Source organism: Eurosta solidaginis, chromosome 2 (genome assembly GCF_040869045.1).
Source record: "Eurosta solidaginis isolate ZX-2024a chromosome 2, ASM4086904v1, whole genome shotgun sequence".
In the NCBI taxonomy this organism is placed as follows: Eukaryota; Metazoa; Arthropoda; class Insecta; order Diptera; family Tephritidae; genus Eurosta; species Eurosta solidaginis.
The window spans coordinates 268,313,233-268,325,576 of NC_090320.1; the positions used below are offsets into that span (position 1 = coordinate 268,313,233).

At 37.7% G+C, this 12,344-nt stretch overlaps 3 protein-coding genes across 3 annotated transcripts; 2 read left to right on the forward strand and 1 right to left on the reverse strand.

Annotated features, from left to right (window-relative positions):
• Positions 1-765: 765 nt before the first annotated feature.
• LOC137242761 (protein CFAP276) lies at positions 766-1,744 on the forward strand. Its single transcript, XM_067770013.1, has one exon. It carries the CDS (start codon positions 1,062-1,064, stop codon positions 1,632-1,634), a length of 573 nt encoding a protein of 190 aa, XP_067626114.1. The 5' UTR covers positions 766-1,061; the 3' UTR covers positions 1,635-1,744.
• Positions 1,745-1,750: 6 nt separating this feature from the next.
• Trm1 (tRNA methyltransferase 1) lies at positions 1,751-7,236 on the reverse strand. Its single transcript, XM_067770012.1, has 6 exons — positions 6,921-7,236; positions 6,431-6,864; positions 5,989-6,366; positions 5,750-5,918; positions 5,031-5,563; positions 1,751-1,954 (listed from the first exon to the last, which is right to left on the reverse strand). The coding sequence occupies exons 1-6, from the start codon at positions 7,068-7,070 to the stop codon at positions 1,813-1,815; spliced, it is 1,806 nt and encodes a 601-aa protein (XP_067626113.1). The 5' UTR covers positions 7,071-7,236; the 3' UTR covers positions 1,751-1,812.
• A 2,997-nt stretch (positions 7,237-10,233) lies between these two features.
• Positions 10,234-12,333, forward strand: LOC137240925 (large ribosomal subunit protein mL62). The gene is made up of 4 exons (XM_067767901.1): positions 10,234-10,501; positions 10,550-10,735; positions 11,882-12,051; positions 12,135-12,333. Exons 1-4 carry the CDS (start codon positions 10,334-10,336, stop codon positions 12,226-12,228), a joined length of 618 nt encoding a protein of 205 aa, XP_067624002.1. The 5' UTR covers positions 10,234-10,333; the 3' UTR covers positions 12,229-12,333.
• The last annotated feature ends 11 nt before the right edge of the window (positions 12,334-12,344 follow it).

Genomic DNA, 12,344 nt, shown 5'->3' on the forward strand with positions numbered 1-12,344 from the left:
AAGGCAACCCGGATAAAACCGAGGTTGTCCTCTTCACGAGGAGGTACAAAGTATCAAATCTAACACCGCCAAGAATTCGGGGTACGTTTTTAGCGTTTAGCGATCAAGTCAAGTATTTGGGAGTTCTTCTGGATAGGAAGCTATTATGGGGTGACCATATAGTGGAGCGATCCAAGAAGGCAGCAGCAGCGCTGTTCATCTGCAAGAGGGCAATTGGCACCTCCTGGGGATTCTCCCCTAAGGTGGCCTACTGGATTTACACAGCCATAATGCGCCCGATTCTTTTTTATGGTGCTTTGGTCTGGTGGCCTGCACTAGCTAAAAGTACCTATCTTAAAATGCTTCAAAAGATGCAACGGAGTTCGTAACTGTGCATTACCTGGGCTCTCGGCTCCACTGTCTGAATCACTCAACACAATGCTATTCCTTCGACCTCTTGACCTGGTGGCATAGTTTAATAGGCACGCATGGTGCTAGAATGGGGGTAACGCCCTTCGACTATTGTCGCAGCTGCAGATTTACGGAAGATGAGAGTGTCCAGCACCTTCTCTGTCATTGTCCAGCGCTTAGTAAGCATAGGTTGGCCATCCTTGGTAAACCTTTTCTACATGACCTTGCTGAGGTCTCTAGCTATGCAGTCAAGGCTCTAGCAAAATACATAAATTCCACGAAGTGATTTGGCCCGCTTTAGGCAGGGTAGGGGTCGGTCCTTGAGACCGTGTAGGGTATTACAATAGGCCCATTGGTGGCCTCTAAGTAGTGAGCTGTTACCATAGTGTCCAGCTCAGCCCTCGCAACCTACCACCATGGTTAGGGTGGTCCTTTAATCTGATAAAAGTTATTCTTTGTGGAAAGACCTTAGCAACCGCTCACACCCCAAAATGTGTTTATTATCCCCATTGTCATAACGTTGAAACGAGTTAGCATAAGCATTTACTGCCAACCAAAATAACATCAAAATCAGTAAATACGACAGTTTTCTTATAGAAAAACTTTTTTTGTATTGATAAAATTCAAAATACTTGTAATATTCCCATAATATCTTCTAACAATCAGCAAATATGTCTAAAGTGAAAATACGCGTGCGGAATGCTTGGTATGAACCAGATTTAACTTCAGAAGGCATTTACCTTTGTCCAATGCCCCAACCGCCACCAGCTCCCAAGGGTGTATTATGGTTCGCACATTTGAAACCGTTTGAACGGCTCTACTATCATCAGACATTGAATTCAGTACGAAAGAGTAAACGTTTTATGTCAACGCCAGATATACCAAAAGATTCATTGGATTTCCAGTTGCAAGCACGTTACGACCATTCAAATGAAGTCTTTCCCGATCGCGTCGATGTTTTCCTACAAAGAGAAACTTGTCCCTACGAAAGAGTTTCCAATGGCACTGGCGCTGCTTGTGATGCCACAGATTGTATAGAACTGCCTTCATTTCGTGTCCTTAGAAATGTAAAAACCGTGCAAGTAGCTTCGGGTGATAGTCAGGACCATCCATTGAAAATAGGTGGTATTAAAGAAAAGATCTCACCTCATAGTGTTAAATTGATTAATAGTGGCGTACACAAGCAATTAGTAAATAATGGATTTTCACGACAGACAGGAGATGGAAATTTCTTTCGTTATTAGTCATTTACAAGTTTTTTTTTAATCATTACATACTTGCATAGAAAAGCTGTTTTAGGAAATGCATTAAGCTGGGCATAAGTAGTAATTTTGTAAAAAATAAAAATTTTAGAAGCAGAAAATGTTTTAGAAATTTATTAAAAATATGTCAGTTTTATTGTAACTCGTTAAGCAATAATAATCACGTTTCCAATTTTGGTTGCTTAAAATAAATTGGTTCCTCATTTTTTTCTGGATTTATACTCGTAGAATCTGCATTAGACTTTTGCTTTTGCCTTTTGTTTTGATTGCGATGACTTTTCGCGACTCTATCTTGCCCAATCCTTCAAAAGAAAGAAAATATAATTATAATTTAAAAACAGATTTTCGCCTAAATAAGTTGAAATTCGTATTTGGTTGGACGATTCGATATTAAATTTACTTTTACTAACTCCAATTGTTTTGATGTCATAGCTTCAATTTCGTTTTTTAATTTTAAACCTATTTTCAAATAGTATATTTCAACTTGTTACGCAAATTGCGTGCTCTAATCTGTAAAGATTTCACTTTCGGAAAAATAAGTAAAACAACAAAACACAATCACAATTTACAAAGTTTTTTCTAAAGTTATATTTTGCGTCAAAAAACCAATCCAATTACCTTGTTTCGTCCCTTTTTCGTATTTGGTATAGAATTATGGCATTTTTTCTTTTTCAAAATTTTCGATATCGAAAAAGTGGGCGTGGTCATAGTCGGATTTCGGCCATTTTTTTATACCAATATACAGTGAGTTGAGATAATTACGTGAACTAAGTTTAGTAAAGATATATCGATTTTTGCTCAAGTTATTGTGTTAACGCCGAGCGGAAAGACGTGTGTATAAAAACTGGGTGTGGCTTCAACCGATTTCGCCCATTTTCAGAAGAAAACAGTTATCGTCATAGAAGCTATGCCTTTACCAAATTTCACAAGGACCGGTAAATTTTTGTTAGACATGGCATTAAAAGTATTCTAGACAAATTAAACGAAAAGGGGTGGAGCCACGCCCATTTTGAAATTTTCTTTTATTTTTGTATTTTGTTGCACCATATGGTGTAAAGATATTCAAAATAAAATTTGACTTATAAATTTTTTTTTTTTTTAAGTGGGCGTGTTATTGATCCGATTTTGTTAATTTTTAGTTAGCATATATATACAGGCCTGTTCTGAATTCCGACTCGGAATGAAAAGTAAAACGACATTGATTTCGACTCGGTTTCTATTTGGTGTTCTCAATTCCGATTGTAAAAAATCGATTCGAAGTCGATTTCGAATCGTTTTCATTCCGATTCGGTAACCAGTTTAATCAGCTGTTTTTGTTTATGTGTTTTGGTTTAAGTATTATAAAATTTTATTTTAATTAAAAAATGCCTGCAGATATGGTTTTTGATGCGCAGACGCAAGAATACGTGCTATTGTGCGTGCGAATCGTAAAAATGCGCTGGATCGGAATTCAGAAGAGGTCGACTTCATTTCCATCAGCATCGATTTGTTTGCCTAATAACTTTCTTGATAGAAGTTTTTAAAGAAAGATTTATTATGCCAATTTAACTCAAATTTAAACAAAAAATACACACAACTCTTCCAAGTAAAATGAAGAATTTAAAAAAAATTATTTGAAAGACAAATATCGCAACATTTGTGTATAATCTGCCAATTAATTTTCATTCCGACTGCTCAGAGGCAATACTTTTCAAACCGATAATTTTTGGTCGGAATCGAAATTGAGAACACCAATCCATTTCGATTCCGAAAAAATTGATCGGAATCGGAATCCAGAACAGGCCTGATAGTAATAGTAATAACGTTCCTGCCAAATTTCATCAAGATACCTTCAACGACTGCCAAATTACAGCTTGCAAAACTTTTAAAATTACCTTCTTTTAAAAGTGGGCGGTCCCACGCCCATTGTCCAAAATTTTACTAATTTTCTTTTCTGCGTTATAACGTCAACCCACCTACCACGTTTCATCGCTTTATCCGTGTTTGGTAATAAATTATCGATATCGTTAATTTAAATAGCGATCTGAGATGAGTCCAGGAACCTACATACCAAATTTCATCAAGATACCTCAAAATTTACTCAAGTTATCGTGTTAACGGACGGACGGACGGACGGACGGACATGGCTCAATCGAATTTTTTTTCGATACTGATGATTTTGATATATGGAAGTCTATATCTATCCCGATTGATTTATACCTGTACAACCAACCGTTATCCAATCAAAGTTAATATACTCTTTGTGCAAAGCACGCTAAGTATAAAAAAATTTTGTCTTGGTAGTCATTGTGAATTCATGCGGTCTTGGTACAAATTAAAATTTTTAATGTAAATTTTTAGAAATCAAAATTGGGTCGATACATATCAAACCTGCCTAAGTCTACCATAAGCCAATTTTGGAATACGACGGTTCTTTCTGCGTAATATAATTTATGTAGTTATTGTAAACTTGTATAAATGTTTACTTGAAAAATAATAAAACAATTTAGTGAAGAAAAAACAATGAAAAATTAAGCCGATAAAGCAGTTTTAACGTCAGAATTAGTTGGTTTTGAAAGAAAACTGATCTGGACTTAAGCAAATACAAATACAAATACAAATACGAGTATGTCACAAAATACAGTAGTAGTTTGGCTGAAATGGGCTTGAGTAATTTTGATTTACAGGTACGGTAGGACTTAATCAGCATTGAAAAACATGGCTATACTACTAGATGAATTTTTTTAGTCCGATCAATATGACTTGGTCATATTTGTTTATTTCAATAAATGTGACCCGGTCTATGAAAAGGTGGCGTATGACTCAAAAAAGAAAAGAATAGCACCTTTTCATAGACCGGGCCACATATGTAGATGAATTTCATATCAAAACCGATATGCATTGAACCCGACCCCCTCAGATTTAGATGAAATTTTGTATACAGGTACACATTACCTATACAAACACAACCTCATTTTTAGAAATTGCGGCTGGCCGTTGTGAACGAATTTTGTAATTAAAATTTAATTAACTTCCCGATAAGCAACAAGCTTGAAACTTGGAATGTAGTTCAGAACCCGATGACAATGCAATAATAAGAAAACAATACTCCGATATGTGGCGCATGGATCGAAATATTTCAAAAAATCGTATTTGCGGTCCGATTTGGTTTTAAATGCGATTTGTGAAAAAGATAGAAAGCTTCGGTTTGTTTCATTGGAAAGAGCGTTAAATTTCCTATAAGAATCACTCAAAAAGTGAAGAACGGCATTTTCGCACAATAGGATCGTTTCATGATTCCAAGTCACTTATACAGCAATAAAAATCTCGAAAAGTGTCATATGTGGGCAGTTTTGATATGTATCGACTCAATTGATTTGAACTAAGAAATTCACTCACATTATAGTAGATTTAGTGCCTGGTCCCCAATAGGCGGTAGGATTCGCTTGAAAACGTGTCAATGAATTACGTCGACTTAATGGATTTGCGTCGGGATGTATATCATCAAAAATATACTCTTTTTCTGGCGCCCGATCCAATATAGCCTTCAATGGTGTGCCCTCTATTAGACGATGTGGTTTAACTGGGTGTAGCTTTGCCCAACAACGTAATATATCCCATATAACAGAAGGTGGTGCATCTGTTTTTATTGAATTTTTACATGCATGTGAAAATGATACACGATAACCGGCATGTAGTAAAGCTGAACGAAATTTTAGAACCGGTACATTTTCCATCTTAAGCACACAACATAACTTATCCAATACATAGTAGAGTGGTACATCATGTAACTCTTCGCATACCACTGATAACACACCTTTTAAACGACGTTGTGTGCCCGAATCACATAGCGGTTTTTCTTCTATGATTTGTAGCAATTCTTCAACAAACGTTGGATCATGTATGGGATGTGACCAAAGTGGACCGCCCATCTATATTTGGGAATATAAGAAAAAATTTGGTGTGAACAATTGGTGCCAGTTAACCCTCTGAAAAAGCGACTGACGCGCCTTTTTGAACGGACATAACCTTTTAAACGGTTAAGCACCAATTAAGTAAGAAGGAAATAATTTGATTTATTCGAGTTTAAATACTTGAGTGGGATAGTTGAAACTTACATGATGTTTATGACTGCAATGCGCACAATTTGTATTAACATTTGGTCCAGTCGGTATACCGAATTTTACTTCCGCATTGCCTTTATCTGAGATCTTGCTTTTAACAATACCCATAGGTTGTAGCGTATAGGTATCACAACCAGTACATTGAAATACCATTGATTGTTTGCTGTGTTCATAATATAAAGATATGGTACGTAATTGGATTGTGGTAAAAGGCCAAAATGCTGTATACCAACCTCATGCTATATTTACACTTCGCTTGACTACTATGCACACGCACAAATACGCGTATGTAAAAATCGGCAGAAATGCTCAAAAGTGGCTCAATATATTTTCCATAACGATTAGCGTGCGTTTCAATGCAATGCAATAGTATACGCAATCCCATCTCGTGGCAGCATTTCATACGCAAAGGCACAGAACTATATTTGGCATAGCAGGCTTCAGGCGTATTGCCAGCCAGCACAGCCATATCAGTCGCAGTTACAAGTAATAAACCCCCATTCGTCAGTGATTGTATAGCGCCATCCAGAAAGCGATTCGGGCAACCATAAGGATCTAGGTCTATAGCATCGAAACGCTTCTCATATGAAGTTGAAAGGTACATGAGAGTCCTATTGCGAATTTTATTATTATTACAGTTAAATCACTAGATATTGATTCGTATATCAAACCTACATTGCATCCCCTTCGCTTGGCACAATTAAATGTTCAACTCCATTGTGTCGCATATTTACGCGAATGAAATCTACTGCCACCTTAGATAGATCATTTGCAACAATTTCACGCACGCCTGCTACTTCTTTTGCATAACGTACGCTACGTAAACCTGTTGCAGCAAGCGCTTCCAATATTCGCAGTCCATCGCCATATTTTACACCAGCCGTGTATGGTTTCTTGTCATTAGCATTGCTTTGGTTTGTATTTTGTGCATTTTTATGCGCCGCCTCTTCCCGCTCTCTTTTCAACCGCTTTGAGTATACATTAAGTACTGAAATACTTAAATCACGATTAAATTCTTGTACTGGATTGTAGAATACGGCCCCGCCGGCAATAATTTCTGTAGTGCTTTCTTTGATCACACGTTCGGGTGCTTTGTCGTTCGTAGCGATCTGTTAATTCAAAAAATTTAGGGCGATTTTGTTAATAACGCGAATCATATATTTACCTTATTTTCAGCTATTTCCTCCCCTTCCATTTTGGCCTTAAACTGCTGTGCATCCACGTTTTTGTTATCAGCTCTTCGGTGGTGGCATACGCTGGGCTGGTGCTTTCGTTGAACAGTGAATCCTGGAATATGACGAATATGTTTAAGCATTACAGATGCATGACACTGTTTTTTTATAAATCAACGATTTTAAAATATTTAAAATATATTGCAGCTTGAATGTAAATCAATGCAAAAGCCAATTATACACAAAAATTAGGGCAATTGAGAATCAGCTGTAGAAAAAATGACTGTTCCATTCCACATACAAATCGGGCCAAGCAAGGCCAGAGAATGCACAAATGATACCCAGAAGATTGCCATTCACGGGTGCAAAATTGCTTCGTTCTGCGCAATTACGTCACACTTGACTGCTTGGGCGAATGAAAGGGTTGGATTTTATATATGGTGTCCCGATTATCAAAATTTTGTTGATTTGTAGGGGAAGAGGGGGTCCTAAAAATCACCAAAATGGACACCGCAGCTCTAGGAAACTCTTAGTTTAACTTAACATTTTTTGTATGTGTAAGAAAATGTTGCCAATGTGTTGGTTTCATTTTGAGTTTGCCATATGACAACAATTCCTTCGTGAATCGTGAACGTGTGAGGTTGGGTTGGGCAGAGCGTCCTTGGGCCTGTCTTAACAATGAAGTGACAAATATTTTTTTTTTGAAATATATATTGCTGATTAAAAATCCAAATTATTGCGGATTTTGTGACTGACGTGGTGCGAATTAAAAACCTAATTGCTTTTGATTTTGTGCCTGGCGGGGTGTCAATAAAATAAAAAAAAACAGAAAATTAACTTTTTTATGAGAAATAACGGAGTTTTAAGGTAAGGCCACATTAGGCTGCACTACGCAGCACTGCACTGCACTACAAAATATTCTTTGCATGTATTCTTATGAGGCAATTCACACCTAGCGTCAGCAGCACTGCGCGACCCGGCACAGCGCGGCAAATTTGATCAACTAGGCAAAAAACCCGCGTTGGGAAGTGTCGCGCAGTGCTGCTACCGCTAGGTGTAAATTGCCTCATATGAATACATGCAAAGAATTTTGCACCATCTTTTTTCAATCTGGGCAAAAGAGTGTGGAACTCTCCTTCTTCATATCTTGAGGATGAGATATCTTGCACCCATAGCCACGACCTTTTTCTTTTCCTTTACTCTTCTTCGCACAAAAATGAAATAATTGCAGCTTCAAAAACTGTGTCGTCCAATTTGCAAACAAAAATAAACACAAACTTTTGCCGCAATGTGTCGCTCGATTGCCGCTTAATGTGAATTGCCAAAATATGTCGCTCTGTGAGACGCCGCTGCCGCTACGTGTCGCGCAGCGTAATGTGCGCGTACCTTTAGTGTGTTGAACGGAGGTACTGTGATCCTTTGTGAATTTAATTTAATTTAATTTTGATTATTTTTGATTGCATACATAACGGAATATAACGGGATAGTGAAAAAAGTGGCGACAAGCTACATATTAACACAACACATTATTAGATAAAAGAAAATTCTGGAAAAAAGATTTATGCCAGGAATTGCCCGGTGAATCCAGTACTCAAAGAACAGTACCCAAAACTAGCGGAAGAGGAACGCATACTCCCCAGAGAAACCCGAGTCACTCTAGCTAAACTTCGATCTGGATACTGTAACAGGTTAAACTCTTATAGCGTTTTCTTTTCTGAATTAAATTGTTGCCTAAGTAAATGGTAAAGCCTTAATAGACTCCTACCCCAGAATATAGTGCATACAAAGAACATTTCAACTCACCATTTCACTCATATCACAAATCACACAGGAAGATTCCGAACTGCGCATGTAAACATTAGATCAGCTCTTTTTTACGAGCAATTCTTACGTCATTTTCCTTTAGCTCTTGTTTTTTTACTCTTTCTTTCATTCGCTCAAACAGTCAACTGTGACGTGGATGCGCAGAATGAAGCAATTTTGAACTCTTTTGAACTCGTGAATGGGGTTGGATTTTATATAAGGTGCCACGATTTTCAAACTTTTGCTGATTTGTAGGGGTAGAGGGGATCCTAGAACCTAATCGAGATCTTTCAGAATCAAAATGGGTTTCACAAACTGTTCCCAACTCTACAGTGCGCCCTCTTGTATACCTATCCTCTTTGGCGTTAGCGACCTTCGACGACGCTTATAAAAAACTACCCTGGCTGGTCCCATAATGGGGGCCGGTCCACCAATCTGGGATTTTGCACACAATTTTTCAAGTGCGCAACCATATTAAAATTGCCAATTTCAACAGCAAATATCTCCGGAGAGATCAGAACTTTGTTTTCCGCCTTCGGATTATAGATGTCGGGTCAATACGCATCCTTTGACACCTCCCCCGATATTTTTAGACGCGTATAAGCAGTCCACCCTGTTCTAGACTTTTACGGAAAGTAGTTCCGCGTACAGCATTGAGGAGTTGAGAAATCGTAGCTACTTGTCATATCTTATGGGCCAATTAATGGTGACATATAACCATTTGTAGATTTTATTCATTGTTTTGGATACGTTTTGACTTTTCTTCATTTTTATGAAATTTGCACGATTTTTAGGTTAAGCCACCATTAATCGATCACATTGGAGATGGTTATGGATATGGGTATGGCTAAGACTATGGCTTAGAGTTAAGGAATTTTAATTTGGCTTTACTGTTGCCATACCATAAGGCTAACGCCATAACCATACCATAGCTAACCAATTGGTTTTTGGTTTCTCGCCATATCCATAAATCCTTAAAAATATTAAAGTTGGTGAATTCAATAACGTTTTGTAGATTTTAAGGGCGAATTAATGGTGACTTATAACCACAAAGCCATAACCAGATAAAACAGCTGATCACAACTACCTTATGGAAATCAATGTAATCGAGTTAGCGTTATGCTATGATACCATTAACCGATTCCATTGATTTCCATCAGCTAGGTTCGATCAGCTGTTTATCTGGTTATGGCTTTATGGTTATAAGTCACCATTAATTCGCCCTTTATTCATTGTTTTGGATACGTTATGACTAATAGACTTATTTTTTGTGGAATATGTTTGTAATTTTCTGCGTTTTCTTAATTTTTATAAAATTTTCACGATTTTAGGTTAAGTCACCATTAATCGATCACACTGGAGATGGTTATGGATATGGGTATGGTTACGACTATGGCGTTAGGGTTAAGGAAGTTTAATTAGCCCTTATACGCGGCTATGTACAAAGCTATGTACCCCGCTCGTTGCGAAAATCGAATGAGTACCGGGATTAAATATCTGCAATATCATATTTCGACTTTCTGGCAGCTCGGACCACAATCAGCTGTTAAAAAATTCATTTGCTAACATTTTTTGCTGAAATTATTTTTAACAACTAAATAAAATGAATAAGATTTGCGGCAATTTTATTTCTATACTGCGCCACACTGGCGCACAAAAGTCGTTTACATCTGCTGTAATTCTAGGGCGCAGACTTTCATTCAAAAGTGATTTATCGCTTGATAAGATCTATCCAAATAGCCGCCTGAAACTCTTTACGCCGCCACCACCGGTAAAACGGAATTAATATTTTGTTTCCTTAATAACCTTCATCTTATAGCCCCCAAGCACAGGAGACAAATTCTCTGGTTTCATACCGATAAGTGAACTAGAAATTACGTATAGCCGGAGCTCTGGACCTGGCGGACAACACGTGAATTGCGTAAACACCAAGGTTGATTTACGTTTCAAATTAGTTGAAGCGAAATGGATTCCTGAAAAGACTAGACAAAAACTTATGGAAGGGGTAAGTATACTGTGGCAATGTAGTAGGGAGCTGTCTTCTTTGGTTTTCGACACATTTTCGAAGCACTGTAAATATATGATAATTGTTAGGCAATATGTTATGGTTGATAGACTTCAAGGAAGTGTATATTGCGAGACTCTTGGATCAAAATACATTAGATGGCTATTCATTCATATATGGCAAAGTACCTATTTCGGCATATTTTCGGAGAGTATAACAGAGAAACCCATATTAAATAGTTCTCATACCAGCCACCGATATGTGCTGCTAATTTTCGTATTGAGCTCCTGAAAAACCAAACTGATATAATTTGTCGTGGAAGATTGGACGACACCGGCCAAAATAACCACCAAGCCAAAGGTTTGTTGTGCGCAATCCAAATTGTTTCAAGGCGATGTGATTTTTATAAGCGGGTTATAATGATGCTGCGCGCGGAGTTTCGAAGTACGGTGGGTAGTATATACAATATAACAAAGCGAATTTTAATTGCTTTGGTCACATTGATTCCCTTGAACGATTTGACGGTGCCATAAGATAACAATGAAAGCCTTGTCTTGGAGCGACCAAAGCCTGTGTGTGTTAGTCTTAAAATTACTTCATAATAACATATTAACTCGATTTTACCTCCAACGAGAAAAATTACATAACTACAATAGTTTCACTACCATGTTGTTGTTGTAGCGATAAGGACACTCCCCGAAGGCATTGGTCAGTGTTTGATGGTCCTTTGCCGTATGCATTTCCGATACGTTCCGGTACCAAGCCCGACCATCTCGGCAACGATTTCTTATGACACTTGCGACATTCTAGGCCATACCGCCCTAGTTCCATGAGGAGTTCGGGGTCGCCATAGCCTCGGCTGCTAATGAAACAGGGATCGCCACGGATAGGTGAGGTTGACAATTGGGTTTGGAGAAGCTATGTATTGCGCTGGCAACCTGAAAGGGCTGCGCTACACAAACCACTTGCATCCGGTATTTTAGTCGCTTCATAGACAGGCATACCTACCGCGGGTATATTCTAACCCGCTGCGGGTGAGACTACCATGCTAGTCGCTAAAGACGTCCTCATCAAAACCCACCTAATTAGGCTTAAACAGCTTAAACAGTTCATATATCATCGAATTCATTATTTTTATATTTAAAGCTGAAAAATAAAATGACCAAGGAGGGCTACTTTGTTATTAAAAGCGATTTAACGAGATCACAACAAATGAACTTGGCAGATGCCATGGAAAAACTACGTAGCACCATACGTGAATATGAAGTGGAAAAAGCAGCACCAACTGAGGACACCTTAGAGAAACTACGCCGACGGTAAGTTGTTTCGAAATTGACGAAATTTTCAAAATAACATTTGTATTTACTTATTATTCGTATAAACTAATTGTTTGTTTTAGGCAAGAAAGAGCTGCACGCGAACGTCTGTTGGTAAAGCGTCAAAGATCTCTAACTAAATCTGCCCGACAAGCACCTATTGTCACAGATTTATAGTTTACATTTTAAATAAAGTTGAAACAAATAACTTTTTAACAAATTTTGCGATTGTTTTAATTGCCCAACAAAAAACATTGCAAATTAAATTATTATATAAATAAATACCTATCCAT